The sequence below is a fragment of the Lotus japonicus genome, chromosome 2 (assembly GCF_012489685.1).
Source record: "Lotus japonicus ecotype B-129 chromosome 2, LjGifu_v1.2".
Lineage (NCBI taxonomy): Eukaryota > Viridiplantae > Streptophyta > Magnoliopsida > Fabales > Fabaceae > Lotus > Lotus japonicus.
Window position 1 is genome coordinate 1890308 of NC_080042.1, and position 19542 is coordinate 1909849.

Genomic DNA, 19542 nt, shown 5'->3' on the forward strand with positions numbered 1-19542 from the left:
CGTCGCCGCCACCTCCATACCATACGCTCCCCTCAGTTCCTTAGTCTCTGCAACTAGCAAGATCTCTAGTCTAAGTCCGACTATGGCTCTGATATCATCCTCGGAGCCTTCGACATCAGAATCTGGACTGACCGCCGGAGCTACTCCGATTTGAATTTGGGTCCTCTTCCTGATCAATTGTGGTGGGAGGTAGAGTGGAGAGGGGGATGATGTTTTACCCATTATAAGAGATAACAAAAGTGTTAAACGATGTTAAGATTATCAAAATTAAATATTGGTGAGGTGTAACTAATAATCCATATGTCACATTTTAATTAGTGAAGACTAAAAATGTACCATGTAAAAGATCAAGGACTTGAACTGGAATAAAGTAGAAACTACAAGGACTGTTCTGTAATAATTAGTTAGTTAGTTTCTAGTTTGTTAGTCAGTTATCTTAGCTGGCATACAGCTGGCAAGTTTGTTAGAGTCTAATCATAGTTTGTTAGACACTAAGCATAGTATAAATAAGAAACTCAGTGTATTATGATGATTGATTGAATACAATTGAACAATCCAGTTTTATCATCATCTTCTTCTTCTCTGAAGCTCTCTGAAGCTCTAAGGAGTTTTCAATTCTTTGATGGTATCAGAGCCTATCCTAGATCCATTTGTTGTTTGTTGTGGGACTTCCCATATTCGGGGCACCCGTTGTTGTTGATCCCACGTTCCAGGTTGTTCAGTCCTGGACGTGAGGGGGTGTGTTAGAAGTCCCACATTGGCTAGAGATAGAGCATAGATAGCCTTTATAAGGGTAGTGCAAACCTCAACTCTTGAGCTAGCTTTTGTGGTTGAGTATAGGCCTCCTAATTTCTAATATGGTATATACTTGTGATGATGTACCGCCTCTCAGTGGCAAGAATTACAACGCTTGGGCGATGTCGATGAAGCGAGCCCTAGTAGCGAAGAACAAGTTCAAGTTCATCAATGGCGAAATTCCAGTCGCAGTACCTGGCGATGCAAACTATGAAGCGTGGGAACGCTGCAACAGCCTAATCCACTCTTGGATTCTCAATTCGGTAACATCCTCAATTGCTAATAGCATAGTTTTTGTGGAAAATGCATGCGATGCTTGGAAAGATTTGCGTGATAGATTCTCTCAAGGAGATTTGGTTCGAATTGCTGAGTTACAAAATGAGATAAGCACTTTGAAGCAGAACACTCTTTTAGTGAATGATTATTACACTGAAATCAAAACTCTTTGGGAAGAGTTGGAGAATTATAGGTCTGTTCCACAGTGCAGGTGTGCAGTGCCTTGTAGGTGTGAGGCCATAACAAGTCAAATTGTTCCGAGAACAAGATAATGCTATAAGATTTCTTCTAGGTCTAAATGAAAATTTCAGTGTTGTGAAGTCACAAATTTTGATGTCAAATCCATTGCCTCCAATAGCAAAAGTGGTTTCCTTAGCTATACAACATGAAAGACAATCTGATGTTGAAGAGAATGAAGAATCAAAGGTTCTAATCAATGCAGTGGAAGGGAAGAAGCCTTATGGAAGAGGAAAAGCTACTAGTTCTAGTTACAAGAATACAGGGAAATTCTGTACTCATTGCAAGAAGCCAGGACACACAGTAGAAGTCTGCTATCGACTTCATGGTTATCCTACCTCTTTCAAGCCTAAATATGGTTCAAATAGTGTGAGTCATGTTAACAATGTTTCTGGAGGATATGATTCTACAGATGATGCAGATGAAGGTTTAATTCCACACAAGGACAGTGAAGATTTATTCACACCTGATCAGTACAAAAGAATTATGACAATGATTCAACAAGCTGGAATATCTCAGAAAATTGCAGATCAAGGAAGTGTTTCTGTGAATCATGTGGTAAAGTCCAGAGTTTGTGAGGCAGATACTGCTCAGATTGGTAAGCATCTAGCTTTAACTTGTTCACAAAGATATGATAGTAAGGACTGGATCATTGATTCAGGAGCTAGCGATCACATTTGTTTTGATAAAATGTGTTTTGCTACACTTAACAAGACAAAACCTATAACTGTCAAGCTCCCTAATGGTATATCTATACAGACTGCTTATGTAGGCACAGTACAAATCACTAATCTGATTTTGTTGCCAAGAGTGTTATTTGTGCCAGAATTTACATATAATTTGCTGTCTGTTCACAAGTTAGCCAAAGGGAACAATTTTGAAGTAATTTTTGGTGAATTCACCTGTTTTGTTCAGGAAATGCAAACCAAGAAGAGGATTGGTTTGGGTAGCCTCAAGGAGGACGAGCTATATCATCTAGAAGTCACTGAACCTTCTAGTACTTGTTTCACTATTAAGAATTTACCTACTGAACCAGTTTTACCTACTGAAATAAATTGCACAGGACAGATTGTACCTCCTAGTGCATTATGGCATTTTAGGTTAGGCCACTTGTCTCAGGATAGGATTCATGTATTGCATGAAACTAATCCTTCTATTGATGTAAGCAAAATGCTTGTATGTGATATTTGCCATTTGGCAAAACAAAAGAAGAAAATGTTTACAGCTAGTTTCAATAATGCTAAAGCATGCTTTGATCTTGTGCATATGGATATTTGGGGTCCTATTTCTATACCTTCTGTACATCATCACAAGTATTTCTTGACTGTTTTGGATGATCATAGTCGTTTTGTATGGACTGTTTTACTTAAGAATAAAGGGGAAGTACAACAGCAGGTCAAGAATTTTGTGGCTTTGATCAAAACACAATTTGGAAAGTCAGTAAAGGTTATAAGAAGTGATAATGGGCCAGAATTTTTTCTGCCTGATTTCTATTCTACTGAGGGTATCATTCATCAAAAGAGTTGTGTTTATACACCTCAGCAGAATAGGAGGGTAGAAAGAAAACATCAACACATACTTAACATAGCTAGGGCCCTACTTTTCTAGTCAAATTTGCCTAAAAGATGTGGTCCTATGCTGTTCTTCATGCTGTTTATCTTATGAATAGAATTCCTAGCAGGGTATTGAGGGATAAATCTCCTCATGAGATACTTTTTGGACAGAAAGCTGACTTAGAAGTGCTTAAGGTTTTTGGCTCTTTATGTTTTGCTAGCACTACAACCTTCAACAGATCTAAGTTAGAACCAAGGGCAAGAAAGTGCATTTTCTTGGGGTTCAAGCAAGGAATGAAAGGTTTTACATTAATGGATCTGGTTTCGCATGATATTTTTGTCTCCAGAGATGTGATCTTTCATGATCATATCTTACCTTACAAGAGTGACAAATCTTCCAGTTGGACATGCCTAGATGTGAAGTCACAAGGTAAATTCTCAGATACAGACATCAGGACAGAATCACAAGGGGCAGATTGTGTGACACAAGGTTCTCTTAGTGGTTCTGAATCAGCAGAGTTGGGTTCTTGTAATCACCATTCTCCTGAAGAGGTTCTTTCTTCTGAAGAGGTGAACTCTACTAAAGAATTGGATGGAGCTTTACATGATCAACCAGCTGCAGATGAATCTACTCTTAGGAAGTCTACAAGAGCTATCAAAAGACCAGCATACTTGCAACATTTCAAATTTGATTCTCTTCCTAGCAGAAGCAGTACAGCTCATAGCATAGCACATCATTATTCACATAATAAATTATCTGCAGCTCATAGTGCATATGTGTTCAACATTACTGCCGATCAAGAACCAACAACCTTTGCAGAAGCTAGTAAGTATTCTTATTGGCAAGAGGCAATGCAAGCAGAAATAGCAGCTCTAGAAAAGAATGGTACTTGGAAATTAGTAGACTTACCAGAAAGAGTAAAACCTATAGGAAGCAAGTGGGTTTTTAGAATCAAAAGAAATGCTGATGGGACCCTTGCTAGATACAAGGCAAGACTTGTTGCCAAAGGATATAATCAGATAGAAGGCCTTGATTATTTTGATACTTTCTCTCCAGTTGCAAAGTTAACTACAGTGAGGATGGTTCTAGCATTAGCTGCAGCAAAGAACTGGAGTTTGCATCAGTTGGATGTAAACAATGCCTTCTTACATGGTACTCTTGATGAAGATGTGTACATGAGTATTCCAGCAGGAGTTAATTCATCCAAGTCTAATCAGGTGTGTAAGTTGCAGAAGTCCTTATATGGGCTTAAACAAGCCAGCAGAAAATGGTATGAGAAACTGTCTATGCATCTCAGGAGTCTTGGTTATCATCAAACAGATTCAGATCATTCATTGTTTGTCAAATTCCAAGATGCTCACTTCACTGGATTACTTGTTTATGTTGATGATGTGATTCTCTTTGGAAATTGGCCAGCAGAATTTCAATTAGTAAAAGACTCTTTACAAGAAGCTTTTGGGATCAAGGATCTAGGCGTCTTAAAGTATTTTCTTGGATTGGAGGTAGCTCATTCCACACAGGGAATCTCACTTTGTCAAAGAAAATATTGTCTGGACCTACTACAAGAATCAGGAACTTTGGGTAGCAAACCTGTTACCACTCCTCTGGATCCTGCTTCTAAATTAGTTTCTGATCAAGGTACACCCTGTGAAAATGCAGCAGCTTATCGAAGACTTGTAGGAAGATTGCTATATCTTACTACCACTAGACCAGATATATCCTATGCTACTCAACAATTGAGTCAATATATGAGCAATCCCATGGATATTCACTATAAGGCTGCATTAAGAGTATTGAAGTTTCTCAAGGCTGCTCCTGGTTTAGGACTTTTCTTTCCTAGAAACACACCTGTCACTATTCAGGGTTACTCAGATGCTGACTGGGCAGGTTGTTTAGATTCTCGCAGGTCCACATCAGGCTATTGCTTCTACTTAGGAGGTTCTCTGATATCCTGGAAGGAAAAGAAACAAACAACAGTTTCCAGGTCCTCTAGTGAAGCAGAATATCGAGCTTTGGCTTATGCTACATGTGAGCTGCAATGGTTATTATATCTTCTCAGAGATTTACAGATTACTTGTGCCAAAACTCCAGTATTATTTTGTGACAATCAAAGTGCATTACACATCGCTGCTAATCCTGTTTTTCATGAGAGAACCAAACATCTGGAAATTGATTGTCATGTTGTGAGAGAGAAATTGCAAGCTGGAGTGCATAAGCTTTTGCCCATCCCTACTGCTCTTCAGGTGGCTGATATTTTCACAAAGGCTCTTCAGCCACGGGTTTTCCAAGGGTTTGTTGCTAAACTTGGCATGGTCAACATCTTTCGCTCTTCAGCTTGAGGGAGGGTGTAAAAGATCAAGGACTTGAACTGGAATAAAGTAGAAACTACAAGGACTGTTCTGTAATAATTAGTTAGTTAGTTTCTAGTTTGTTAGTCAGTTATCTTAGCTGGCATACAGCTGGCAAGTTTGTTAGAGTCTAATCATAGTTTGTTAGACACTAAGTATAGTATAAATAAGAAACTCAGTGTATTATGATGATTGATTGAATACAATTGAACAATCCAGTTTTATCATCATCTTCTTCTTCTTCTCTGAAGCTCTCTGAAGCTCTAAGGAGTTTTCAATTCTTTGATACCAGTGGTACTGCACTGAAGTATTCCCTGTTTTTCTTAACTAACACTATCATTCTTTTATTTGTTGGTCAAAGAGTGTTGTTATCATTCAATTACATGAGATGGTTTTGTTCCCACATAAGCCAACAGCCAACAACCCAACACCCATCTACTTTGGGCTGGGTTGTCGATATTTTACTACATGAATATGCTTTTCCCTCATATGCATGAAACCCGACCTATAAGTATTTCAAAGGAAAGGTTTAGTTTTGGGAGGTAGATTGGCATTCCACAAGAAGTACTCCCACAACATACGAGGTGATGTCACTGTGTAGAAAGACGAGGTCCATTGAGAGAGTTGATTTGTTGTCTACGTTCAATGGTGATTCGTAAACCACTAAAAGGTGTTTAAACACCTATTTTGTGGCTATTTAAAACCGCTATCAAGTGGAAAGCTTGAAATAAAACAAAAAAATATGGGTTGTCGCGGTCTAAAACCACCACAAATGTCGAAGTTCCAAGTGTGTTTTATTGTAGTGTGATTTACCAATCATTTTTTTTCCTTGGTTTGTCTGTACCCAGATTACACGAGCATTGTTCATATATACTTTAGGTATGGCCAATTAAATCAAAAAAATTCTTCTATTCATCAGAAAGGAGATTATAAGATTTTCTCAATCTCAATTGAGGGTCGTTTGTCTCTAATTTTGTTTAGTTTCACAAGAAGAAGGGTTGAATTATATCTTAAATTTATTTGCAAATATTTTAATTTAGCCACAATTTATAAGCAAATATATTTCAATAAAAGCTCTTGTTAATTAAATAACAAGTAAATAAACAATATAAGGGCTTAGAGAAATACATGCATAAATTATCTTCTCCTTCTCCTTCTTCTTTTCCTTCTACTTTTTCTTCCGCCCCTTCCTTTTCCCTTTTCCCGTTCCTCGTTCCCTATTCCTTTTCCCCTTCCCCTTCCCCTACTCTTTCATCTAGTACTCCTACTTTTCCTACTCCTTCTTCCTCTTCCTCCTCCCTCTCCCCTTCCCCCGTTTTATTCTTGCGAACCTTGACCTAAATCCTGAATGGCATTAGGATTTTGTGAACCTTGATCTACCACATTGACTGTCTTGTTTTTTTTTTGGTAAGCCAAAGATAGTATTAAAAGGGAGTACAAAGGGATACTCTAACCCTTAATACAAGAGAGAAAGAAGAATAAAAAACAAAATACAAAGCAATACAAAGGCTAGTAATTTCAAAGAAAAATACAATGACTAAATAATTCTAGAAGACCCCAATACCCAACAATCCTTTGAAAAGCCTAAGGCACCAAGCCATTACGCCAGGGAGCAGACAAGGCACACCGACAGAACCAAAACAAGAGCTCCTCCAAAGAGAATTGATGAATTTTGTAAAGTCTTGCCCAGATAATTAATTCCAATTATCCCAACTCCACCGAAACAGAGAAGTAGAACAAGGCAAGAAGGAGTTACAAAATTCCCAAACAGAGAAGTGGGTTTGTGGTCCAATCATAGCATGAGAATGAGAAATCCTTAATTAAGCCACAACCAGGATCGAAATTGAATTAGCCCCAGAGTTGAATGAAGATCAAATTCCTCATCCGTAAAGATAAGTCTGTTTCTGATTGACCAAATATACCAAATTATGCCCAGCCAAATAAAACTCACTCCATGATCCTTGTCTCTGCCATAGCTACCACCGTAACTATGTAAAAAATGAGATATACCATCCTCTGGTAGCACTGTCTACATCCCTAACCAATCATAGACCAACATCCAAATTCTCCAGGATATAGCAAAAGTAAAAATTAAATGAGATGTTGATTCTTCTACAGCAGAACAGAAAGAGCAACAAGTCTCTGTTTCAGTGTTCAATATGCCCCTTCTTCTTAAGTTCTCCTTAGATTGGATACGGTTAAGTAGGATTTTCCATGCCAAGGATAAAGTATTTGAGGGTGCCTTGAGGGACCACAATTTGTGAAAAACCCTGTCTGCAGGTTCAGTCACCTCTCCTAGAAGAATTTCAAATGCAGATTTTACTGTAAATACCCCTCCCTCCTCCTTGTTCCAAACCCAGTCGTCCCTAGCACCTTCTATTAGTGTAAAATTACACACTTGTTGATGCAACTCATCCACCAGACTCTCCTCTATAGTATGATTTTGCTGAGTTGAGAGGTAGTAAAGTCTCACATATATGTCCCTAAGTGGTCTCGATCCCAGCCAATTGTCATGCCAGAACTTTGTGTCGTTTCCTTCCCCAATTTTCTGACAAAGGCCGTCTTCCATCCACCCCCCTAGCCCTTCATCAAAGCACATAAGATTGAGATCTTTCCACCATGATGAAGCGTCAACAGGGACTGTATTCTTATATTTAGCATGAAGTACCTTGCTCCAGAGATTGTCCTTATCCTTTAATAATCTCCACCTCCATTTACCCAATAAAGCCTTGTTAAACAAACCCCAATCTCGGACACCTAAGCCACCTTCCTCCTTTGGTCTACAAATTTTGCTCCAACTCACCCAAGCCAGTTTGTTCTCATTTTCCTTAGCACCCCAAAGAAATCTTCTCACAATTTTCTTGCTTTCTTTCAAAACACCAGCAGGTGCTTTAAAGGAGAAAAAATACAAAGGGAGGCTAGAGAGGTTGCTTTTAATAAGGCATAGTCTACCTCCAAAGGTAAGGAGCTTTTGCTTCCACTTAGATAGGCGCTTCTTGATTTTCAGAATTATAGAGTCCCAAAACCGTAAGCTCTTTGGGTTACCGCCTAGTGGAATGCCAAGATAAACAAGGGGGAATTTTGAAATTCTACAATGAAGTATGGCAGCCATTCTTCTCACCAACAATTCATCTATAGCAATCTCCACCAAACTACTCTTGGAGAAGTTCACCTTCAATCCTGATGCCAATTCGAAACAATGGAGAATACATTTCAGGATTATGGTATTTTGGATAGTACCATCGCCAATGAATAAGGTGTCATTGGCAAATTGGAGGAGAGAGATACTAATGGGATTTTCATCGCCTACTTTGTACGGCTTGTACTTCTCAAGCGCAACCGCATGTTTTAGCAACCCATTAAGACCTTCTGCCACATTGAGAAAGAGAAAAGGTGCCATCGGATCTCCTTGTCGAAGGCCTTTTTCCATTTTAAACTCCTCCGTTGGGCTTCCATTTACTAGCACCGAAAGAGTAGACGATGAGATACAAACTCGGATCCATCTAATCCACCTTACGTCAAAGTTCATTCTTCTCATCATATAAAGTAAAAAGTTCCAATTGACCGAATCATAGGCTTTCTCATAATCCACTTTAAACACCATAGTAGGAGATCTTCTTTTTGCATCATGAACTACTTCGTTTGCAATAAGAACACTATCAAGAAAATTCCTTCCCCCCAAGAAAGCCGATTGGCTATGATCAATGAGCTAGGGAAGTACACTCTTGAGTCTCTTAGCTAAGATTTTCGAGACCACCTTATACATGCATCCCACCAAGGAGATAGGACAGAATTCCGACAAATTCCTAGGGGAGTCCACCTTAGGCACAAGTGCTAAGAAAGAAGCATTAGTTCCTTTCGGCCACTTACCATTCCTATGGAATTCATCAATCATTCTTTTAAAGTCATCTTGAAGAATGTGCCAGAATGATTTAATGAATGTGAAGTTGTAACCGTCTGGACCCGGACTCTTATCGCCATCACAATCCCAAACTGTTTCCTTCACTTCATCAATGTCAAAGGAGGTGGTTAGAAAAGTATTGTCTGCTTGTGAGAGTTGTCGGAAAGGGACACCATCTAATTTAGGGGAGGCCCACTGCTCCTCTCTAAATTTTTGTGAGAAAAAACCTTTGACTTCATTTTTTATCTCTAGAGGTTCCTCGCTCCATCTCCCATTAATGTGAAGACCCACCAAAGAGTTCTTTGTTCTCCTCCAATTTACCATGGCATGGAAGAATTTTGTATTTGCATCCCCCTCCTTGATCCAACTAAGTCTTGACTTTTGGTGAAGCAAAGACTCATGGAGATTAGAGATTCTCCAATATTCCGCCCCCAAAGCCTTCCTCCTCACAATGTCTTCCGCATTAAGGGTACCCTCATCAGCCATTGTATCTGAAGCATTTAATTCCAACACCACCTCCTTTCTCTTAGTATTTAAATCCCCGAAGATCTCCTTATTCCACCTTTTGATTCCCTCCTTATGTGCCTTTAACTTCTCTTTAAGCACAAAAGCTCCCCACCCTTCGGCTTGAAGTGAGGACCAACTAGTTTCGACGAAGGGTTTGAATCTATGATCATGAATCCAACAGTTAAGGACTGGGAAAGGATAAGGCCCCCAATTATGTCTACCAAGCCTTAACAATACCGGACAATGATCAAATAAATCTCTTTCAAGAACTTCTTGAACACAATCGGGCCAAGATGAGTACCAATCATTGGAGACAAGGAAACGATCAAGTCTACTCATCGCTTGACCATTCGGTCTATACCAAGTGAACTTCTTTCCCGCGGTAGGGATATCTACTAGTTCCGCTTCTTCAATGAAGGTATTAAACTCTTCCATCTCCCTTCTATATTGAGATGATGCTATAGAGGCTCCTCTCCTCTCTTGTATTGCTCGGACCGCATTAAAATCACCCAAAAAGCACCAATTTGGGCTAATATTTGTGTTCCTCCAAGCTAGCAAATCTGCCCAAAGTTGTCTCTTGCCCTCCATATCACATGGTGAGTAAACACTAATAATAGTGCATTGAGTTTCCCCTTCTCCCCAAACTCCTTTCAGCCCAATGAATCTAGGGTCACAAATCTTCTCCTGAATTTTGAACACATCAGCTTTCCACAGTGTCCATAACGAGTTCTGAATGCCATGTTCTGGACATCCTCAATCTAGGTCCTGTTCATGTAGTCCATGAATATAGCAGGTGCGTTTGTCACCCCAAATGGCATTACCAAATATTCATAGTGTCCATAACGAGTTCTGAATGCCGTCTTCTGGACATCCTCAGTCTTTACTCTGATCTGATGGTAACCCGACTTCAGGTCTATCTTTGAGAATATCGCAGCTCCTCGCAGTTGATCCATCAAATCATCAATTCTAGGTAACGGATACCTATTCTTGACGGTTACTTTGTTTAGTTGTCGGTAGTCGACACATAATCTAGATCTTCCATCCTTTTTCTTCACCAATAGGACTGGCGCTCCCCAAGGCGAAACGCTTGGCCGGATAAATCCCTTCGACAGAAGATCCTCTAGTTGAGACTTCAATTCCACTAACTCCGCAGGTGCCATACGATACGGTGGAATCGAAATCGGCCCTGTTCCCGGTATGATGTCAATAGCAAACTCGATGTCGCGTACAGGCGGCAATCCAGGTACATCGCCAGGAAAAACATCGGTGAAGTCCCTCACAACTGGAATATTGTTAACTTCCGGGCCTTTACTCTCTAAGCTTAGCAATACGGAGTACTCTTGAGATCCTTCGTTCAAAGAGACACTAATGTGATTGGCAGATAGATACTCGGAAAGATCCGAGTCAGGAAATACCACTCTCTTTCGGTTGCAATCCAAAAGACAATAATAGTGGGACAACCAATTCATTCCTAGGATAACATCTAGGTTCTTGAGAGTTAGGCATACTAGGTTAGCATGATAGACTCTATCTTTATATGTTACCGGACAATACATACATGCAGCATTAGCAAGTAGAGTTTTGGCATGGGTGGTAACTATAAGATCGAAGCTCAAAGCAGTAATAGGAAGTTTCAATCTGGTCACACATTCTCTAGAGATAAATGAGTGCGTTGCACCGGAATCGAAAAGTACAGTTAGGAGATTACCGTCAATCTCGTAGTTTCCCCTGATCAGACCGTCGACTCCTTCAGCATCTTCACCATCCATGGTGTAGACTCTTGCTTTAGCAGCAGGGCGCTTTCCACGAGCAGTGTTGACGGTTGGTTCCGTCTTGGGTGCCCTGCACTGACCGGCAGTATGCCCCAATTTGTTACAATTAAAGCATTGGGGTCTCGTGTCGGGACAAGCATGGGCATAGTGCCCCGGCTTTTCACACTTGAAGCAGGTCACCTCCCTGTTCAAGGTCTGCTTCCCAGAATCACCAGTAGTACCCGCCATGGGTCTATAAGATCCTGAGGTAAACCCTCTCCCAGCAGGACGTTGATACGGCCTCCTGTTCTGAAATCTCCCCTTGCCTTGATAGTTTTGAGAGCCTGACTTCATTGGCCCTCCAGTTCCAGCACAGTTCAACCTCCTGTTTTTCATTAGCTCCACCTCTGTGGCTTTCTCCACCAACGACTGAAAGCGCATGATTCCTAATGGTCTCACCGAGTCCTCGATATCAGGCCTCAGTCCATTAACAAAACGCTTACACATGTAGCGCTCATCGACATGATCGTTGAAAAATTGGAAATGCTTCGCCAGAGATTCCAACTTGGAAGCAAATTCGGGTACAGACATACCTCCTTGACGGAGTGTCAGAAAATGCGCCTCCCGCTCATCCCGAGCACTGGTTGGAAAATACTTTTCCAAGAATGCAGTTCGAAAGGAGTTCCAGTTGATCTCCTCGTGATTGGCTTCCATGATTCCCCTGGTGCCTCTCCACCAGTACTCAGCATCACCTAGTAGCAAATAAGTTGCCATGCCCACCTTGGAACCTTCAACAGTTTGCAATACACCGAATAACTTCTCCATCTCTTGGATCCAGAGATCCGCTTTGTCCGGGTCAGTACCACCCGAGAACTTTGGTGGATCTTGTCTCCTGAAGTCATTCAGGCCCTTGTTCTGGTCCAAAGTCACTTCTCTCTGACGCTGATGCTGATCACGTGCCTCCTCAGCTGCACGCCTCATAGCATTATCATTTGCCTGTGCAGTCATAGCTTGGGCCATAGTTGCCATCATCTCAGCTAGTTGGTTAGTGTTCACCATGTTCTGTTAAGTTAAACAAACAGTTAGTACTCATCATAAGATAGCATCTAGCATAACTATACAATATGATTAAGCAATAACTTCAATCAATTCTAAGCGAAAAATCGCTTGCAGACAATCAATTTTCACTCTTTACAGAGTCACACAACCTAGCACAGAAGACCTATTCCCCAAAGACTCCCGAAAGACTCGACAAGCTCTGATACCACAATGTAACACCCCGATTTCGGTGGCGTCACTTTAGTAACCAAAAAGAAATTAAAGCGGAAAAACGTGAATATTTTTTTTCGATTTGTTTAAATAATAAAACTAAAGACTTAATGAAATAAAACTCTACAACAAAAGATAACATGACTAATGTACAATATAATTACAACCCCCGCTGTAAGTAGCGAACCACGTCACGAGTATCCTCCAGTGACGGGAAGTAACAGAAAGTAACGCCCGTAGGCAATATGTACAAGCCAAAAAGAAAGGTCAAGTGTCCGCAACACAATCCCTCAAAAATGAGAATAAGTCAGCCCAAACGGCCTAAAACAAGACCCCCTAGTCCAACCAACTCTCTGTGATTTCCGTAGAGAAACCACACAAAAAGCTATCGGTCAGGAAACTACCCTGTCCCCAAATGAAACATGACGGTCAGAGCTATGACTCTACTCCTACACTAATCCTGTCTAGAGGAGCTCACACCAGCACTCACAACTACATGCTAGCATGATCATCGTCCGAATTGGAATCCAGAACGACTAAGTCAATGTACACCATCCTCCCTCCTCTCGCTACCGCGACACGCTCCTGTGCTGGTCTCACGGGTTTAGGGCCCGAGCCATGGTCATCAATGAAAGCAACGGTAGGTGAGCAAGACTCCGCAGAAGTCCCTCCCACAGGCTCCTCCTCCGAGGGGTCCTCATCATCCGAAGATGACAGAGGTGGTGGTGCTCCTACACCGGGTCCGCAGTGCACGCCGGGTGGCAGGTTGAAGCTGACAGTGTATCTCCTCAGCACTCCTTCCCTCAAGTGTCCCAGACGGTCGACACGGTCCTCCATAATCCTCCCCGAGTAAGTCGCTCGGTGGCCAGCAGGGTCGACCACCCATGAGCCGGGGTCATCCTGATCTAGCATCTCAAACCTAGTCCCCCCCGAAGGGTGAACCATCGTGAACTAGTCCGCCATGGACATCTGACAATGGGCGTAGTCCGCCAAAACACACACAGAAGACACGAGGGTCAACTCCAAAGAATTATGTAAGTAATAACTCCAGTAGGTAATGTTAAGGGATAGCTACTTAGGCTTATAAGTTAGTGATGGCATCATAAAGTTGTATATTTCTCAATGAATATAAATGACAATAATAACAATTATCATGCATCAAGTAAGATTAACAAGTATCAATCACACTCGGCAACTAAGTCAGTATGCATGTTGCATGAATGAGATGACGAGGAACAAGATGCTGTCCGGAGGGATGGGCATCAACGAGTCAGCCCTAACACCAGCCACGGTGGGACCATTTCTGCTCGCGTGTCTCTTACACCAAACACAAAAGGTAGTCAGATCAGCAGTGAACCCGAAGGTCTGCCATTCTGTCTGCTACGAAGAATCACCGCAGTGTTCTTATGTGGAAATCCGGGTCTTATGACCATTTTGGAATCCACCGAGGTCCGGTATCCGCGCCGTGTATTAACCCCAGAAATGTGTGCATGAATGCAAAGTGATTAGCCAAACAACGTCTCCGACCTCACTCGACACGTCGCCACGTGTTCTAGCTAACTTATTGTCTCTAAAAAGAATACCCTAAGGCAAAAGTCGATTCTGCGACAAAAGACAATTAATTTTAAAAAGGTATTATCTCATGATGATTTCTCAAAATCATCCGACTCAACTCCATCCGATGGTCAAAAACTGCTCAGTGAGCAAAGAGTATCGACATACTCGGAAACTATCTGTTTCCCGGCTTATCTTTTAGATAGCCAAACAACAAAACTGCTCCTCGAGCAAGTAGTATTAACATACTCAAAACTTATTAGTTTCCCCAAAACTTGGATTCGACGACACTTCTCTTTTTCCAAAACTAATATTCAAATCCTAAGCTTTCATCCGAGATTGTTATCATTATTTAAAGGTTTAGAGGTTGTTTAATGTCTTATGAATTTTCCTTGTAAAATAGTTTCCATTTAGTTTTATCGCAAATCTTATGAGTTTCAAAGATCCCATAATCCCAAGTAACTCCCAGAGAATGTCTCGATCCACTAAAACAATAACAAGGCCCGAATCTTCGTTCGTCCCGTCAAACTTTCCAAAATCTCATAATAAATTTGGCATAACTGCTCGTTATCCTCACTCTGAAGTACAATAGATATATGTGTAATAGCATAGTCAAATTAGCACAGTCCAACAATCATGGCACATATATCAACACATCCTAAATTAACCATTTAGCACTTAACATGTAGCACAATATCACACATCCTAGATTAACCACTTAGAACATAGCATGTGAATCAATCTCAAAAACAGTTCAGAGATGAATAATCATCATTGTCAGCTGAAGCCTCAGAAAACATTTCCCAGTCAAACACAAACAAGTGCATAAACAGTAAATCAAGTCGAATTCGTCGACACCTAAAGCATTAACTAATATTCAGAGAGTAGCCCTCACCTGTAGCTCCTCCAGCGTTATCCTGAAGCGTTCCCTTACAATCTCCGCCTTCCTCTTCTTGAAACTCCTCAAATGAACCTTAGAGCAAAAACCACAGAATTCCATCATAGTCAATCAGAAACTCAGCAACCACTACTTACTAAGGTTACACGAAGTATCATATACTCCGAAGTACGATAATCTAACGCGATCGGACAAGTTTTTGAAAAAGAAATTTTCTTCCTCCCTTAGAGGTGCTCACGGCCACACACATTAATTGTGTGCGCCGACTTTTCTTCGATCAAACTTGGTTCCTAGGCTATCATTAGTCGTAACTAAGGCGAATCTAAACTCGGAAAAATTATCGGATCGAAAACTGTCGCAGGGGTATTTTGGTCAATATTTTTAGCTCAGAATTTCAAAACTGGAAATTCGAAAAACAAATTGGATGGGGACGTCACCAACGAAGTTTATGACAACTAATCCTACTAGCGCTAAGCTAAGTCGAGATTTTTCAGTCCAAAGGATGAAACTTTAGCCAAAAATGGGTATTTGGAGCAGAATTGAAAACCTCGGCGGCAGTTTGGCGAGAATCGGCGAAATGTAATCCGCTAAACATGCTCTTGGGCACGTAGGGAAGAGGTTTAGATAGAAAGATGAAGTTATTTGGATTGTTTTGCAAAAAGCTCAAAACTTTGAGCACAGAAAGACATAGAGAAAAACAACGGAATTGACGATCAGAAGTAAGGATTAGCGTTTATACCTCGATATCTTCAAGTAGCAATTGTCAGAGCAACGATCAAGCAAGAAACGGCGAAAATCTTTTCTTCCTCCTCCTCCTTGAAGCTCGCGGGTTTGGGTTGCAAATGGTGAAGAGTTTTGATTTTTTTCTCCTATTTATAGGGGATGGAAAATGCGGGAAAATGAAAATTTCGCGATTCGATTTTTCCTGTGCCATCCTCCGTGAATTCTAAGGTAGGTTTTGGCGACAGAATCCCAAAACTCAAAAGAGATTTCTTGGAATTAAGGTAAACGATCCAAAGTCGGTGTAAATCTACTTTACCCGAAAAACTACTTTTTGCAGTGGATGTCGGAAGAGAAAACTTCCTTCTGAAGAAAGATTGGAAACATCAAGAGAATTTGGTGTACGCGTGTGGAATCTTCATTTGAAGCTCCGAATAGAAAAAGTCTTCATCGACCGTTTATTTTAGGTTTCTTGAACTATCAGGGCTTTAGTTTCGGTAAACCTCCGAGAATTGGAATCGGACGTTCGTATATCTCAGGGTTTCGCATCGAAACGCTTGTCATGGAAGGATTAAGAGAAGTTCTAGCATTTCTCTGAAGATTTTTGGAATTAGTTTCCATCGTGTCTTTAAGTGCAAATTAGCTATTTACTAGCGCTCTTGCCCTAGGTTTAAGCGAATACTAATCGTGCTATAACTTTTATCGACTTTGATACAATCCTTAGCCTTTTCCTGAACTTTCTCCTTCATAAATTTATTCCATTCGATAATCACTTGTTCAGGTTTTCCTTCACGATACATCAAACCTAATCGTGAATAGGAATTTTATTCTCTTATTCTAAGCTTAAAAACTTGGGTCTCACAGATTGAATAGAATGAGAATGACACTTTTTTTTTTGAGGGAAACAGAAATTCCATTAATCAAGATGAAACCAAATCAGAGGAAAGCACCGTCTCTAAACCGATAGGGTACTCCTCAATCCCAACAAAACAGTAACTAGACAAAGCAAATTTGGCTAAAAAGTCTGCAGCCATATTACTAGCTCGCAACACATGAGCTATAGAAAAGCGATAAAAAGACTGGGAAATAAAAACTGAATCAGAAATCACTAAAGCTAAATAAGAAGCTTGCTGCCTATGTTTCCTCCATGAATCTACCACAAGCTTGCTGTCAAGTCCCACCTCCACATTAAAGAAACCAAGCTCCAAAGAAAGTTGTAAAGCCCACCTCAATGCCATAGCTTCTGCAAGTGCCACTGATGTCGCCATTGGCCACTTTGAAGCTGTAGTTGCTAAAACTTGTCCCAAAGAATTCCTGGCAATATAACCGTAGCCCATCACCGAACCAGCAGGGACCGCAACATCAACATTAATTTTGATCGTTCCCGGGTGTGGAGCACGCCAGCGATTCCTCCGTCCATCCCGCGGTTGGTCTGTACGTGTAGCTCCATTATCCATAACCAACAGACTCACGGTAGCCATAGAAGCAGCTCGACGAAGCACAAAGTCATAAGGATACCACTGCTGATCAAAACACCATCGATTACTCCTCTCCCAAATTGCCCACAGAAGTGTAAGCACAGAATCAATAAACCATTCATCCCCCTCCTTCAAAACTTGAGACAACCATTGTTTCAAGGAGAAGCTTTGTGGAACGTTCCTGAAATCCAATGACAGCGGCGAACTGAACCAAATCGGAGCCACCTCCGTGCAAGCAATGAACGCATGGTTCACAGTTTCACACTCCTCCCCACACAGCGGACAAATTGAATCTTCCACGATCCCACGGTGACACTTATTAGGTCCCACGTTAACCTCCTCCTCTGGGCTTTTAAAATCTTCATAATTAGATGTTGTCTAGACTTGGGGGCTCATTAAGACATTTATTCCCTGTTGGTGATTTAAGGACAGTTGTGCGAAAGGATCTGCACTAGGATCCACACGTGCCTTTGGGCTTTCAAAAGGCCCAACAACGTTGTTGAAGGGGTCAACATTCTCTCCTGTTGCTGTAGTAGGGTTCAAAAGTTTAAAAGGAGTGATGTTGACTTGGTTACCAAAAGACTTGTTCTGTTCCTCTGTCAGGTTAAAAGCAAGTTGTTGGGTCCCTTTCTTTCTATGACTTCTATCCCTCTACTCTTCAATTGGCTCTATGTCTGCATAATTTTCTATCACATTAAATGCCTCCACATGTTGGTTGATGGCCGCCCCCTGACAACCAACAACTATTGACGTAGTTTCAACCGAACTCCCCACGTCTTGCCCACGCTCCGCTGCCGTCCCCGTTGAGGACTGCCGCTCCTTCCGATTAAATTTCAAATCTACTCCCTCTTCCGGTTCAAAGGAGTCAAGAGACTCAATGTCGGTATCACCCTGTGACCAGCAAAGATGTTCTTCTTGGAGTCGGACGCCATACTCCTTACCATTCAGGTTAAGCTTTTTGAACCAAGAAATAGGATTCTCAGAGTTTGTTCGCACCTTGAGCCTAGCAAATTCCAGCCTTTTGAAAGAGCTTGTAGCCTCATCAAGACCAACCAGTGATCCAAACTCTGAGACAAGCAGGTTGAAGCAATCCATTTTCCAAAGGTGAAGAGGGATTCCAGTACATCTTACCCAGGAGATCCTAAAATCAGAGTAGATTTGGGGGCTCCACGGGTTTAGTTCTTCAAACATATCCAGCCTTCCCTATCTTTTAAAATCTCCTTCAGAGCTTCATCATCTTCACTAGTTAGAAGAAGGGTTCATCATCTTCATCATCTTCAGTATTAAAGCTTCCCAAGTCTTTTAACTTCCCTACCCAGCTATTTTCCAGCCATTTTTCCACCTTTCCTTCCACCTTCAGGCCCTTGACTTTCCAACAACGATCTGACCGTAAGAAGGGTTCTCCTTGAGTTTCTTCTAAAGTCTTTGTCTCCATTGTCGACTTGAGGCCTTTGAGAAGTGCCTCTTTGAATGGCATTGGATCATTCTCACCTTGCTGGTTTCTCCTCATGACAGCGCCCTTGGGTCCTGCTCTAGGCCACTCAACAGTTGGTTCAAAGTCCCTTTGAGGTTTCAACACAGGTTGCTTGCTGAAATGTGGAATATTGACGAACAATTTCTTCCCTCCAATGTAAGCTCGATCCAGTTCCTCTGCTAGGAAAGATGGTTCCTTGACATCCTGGAAGTGAACAAACCCAAATCTGTTGCCAAGTTTATCTCTCTTCTTTGGGATAAAGACCTCCCATACCTTACCCCAATCCTCAAAAAACCTCCACATTTCTTGGCGAGGTTAATCCAAGAACCGGAAGAAACGTGGCCCCATAACTCCGGCCAAATATAGAAATAAAGCAGCCAAACAAGATTGAAGCAAATGGAAAGTACTTGAAAAATAAGATAAAATGATAGACGACCACCACCTAAAATCGGAAAGCCACAACGTCTTAGAGAAATCTCGTGCCGAAAGGATAAACTGTACCGCGACACGAAGCATATGGGAATGAGAAGAGAGAAAGTTCCTTAAGGGAACAATGTCTCTCCATTTTATATGCAAATACGGAAGCATGTGAAATGACTCCACCATTGCATATTTAATTTGCACAGTATGAAATAATATGTGGGGGCACAAGAAGGGGAGTTAAACTTTGTCTTACAAATTCAAGTAGTTTTTCAATATCAGCACAGGAAGGGGAGTTGAATTTGATGTGAAGAGCGTGTATGTGCAACTTGAATACCTTTGTGTTTTGTTCTTGTCATT

At 41.2% G+C, this 19542-nt stretch overlaps 1 protein-coding gene across 1 annotated transcript; it reads right to left on the bottom strand.

The window, feature by feature from the left end:
* Positions 1–7239: 7239 nt before the first annotated feature.
* LOC130735191 (uncharacterized) lies at positions 7240–11810 on the bottom strand. The gene is made up of 3 exons (XM_057587276.1): positions 11571–11810; positions 9081–10302; positions 7240–8843 (listed from the first exon to the last, which is right to left on the bottom strand). The coding sequence occupies exons 1-3, from the start codon at positions 11808–11810 to the stop codon at positions 7240–7242; spliced, it is 3066 nt and encodes a 1021-aa protein (XP_057443259.1).
* Between the last annotated feature and the right edge of the window lie 7732 nt (positions 11811–19542).

Excerpts from the sequence above, each read along its gene's own strand:
- LOC130735191 (XM_057587276.1), bottom strand. The coding sequence starts at position 11,810 with ATGCGCTTTCAGTCGTTGGTGGAGAAAGCCACAGAGGTGGAGCTAATG. Across the intron at positions 10,303-11,570 it reads AGCAGACCTTGAACAGGGAG|GAGAAGATTTGTGACCCTAG; the intron begins GTGACCTGCTTC and ends TTCAAAATTCAG. Across the intron at positions 8,844-9,080 it reads TGATGAATTCCATAGGAATG|TTCATGATGCAAAAAGAAGA; the intron begins GTAAGTGGCCGA and ends CAAACGAAGTAG.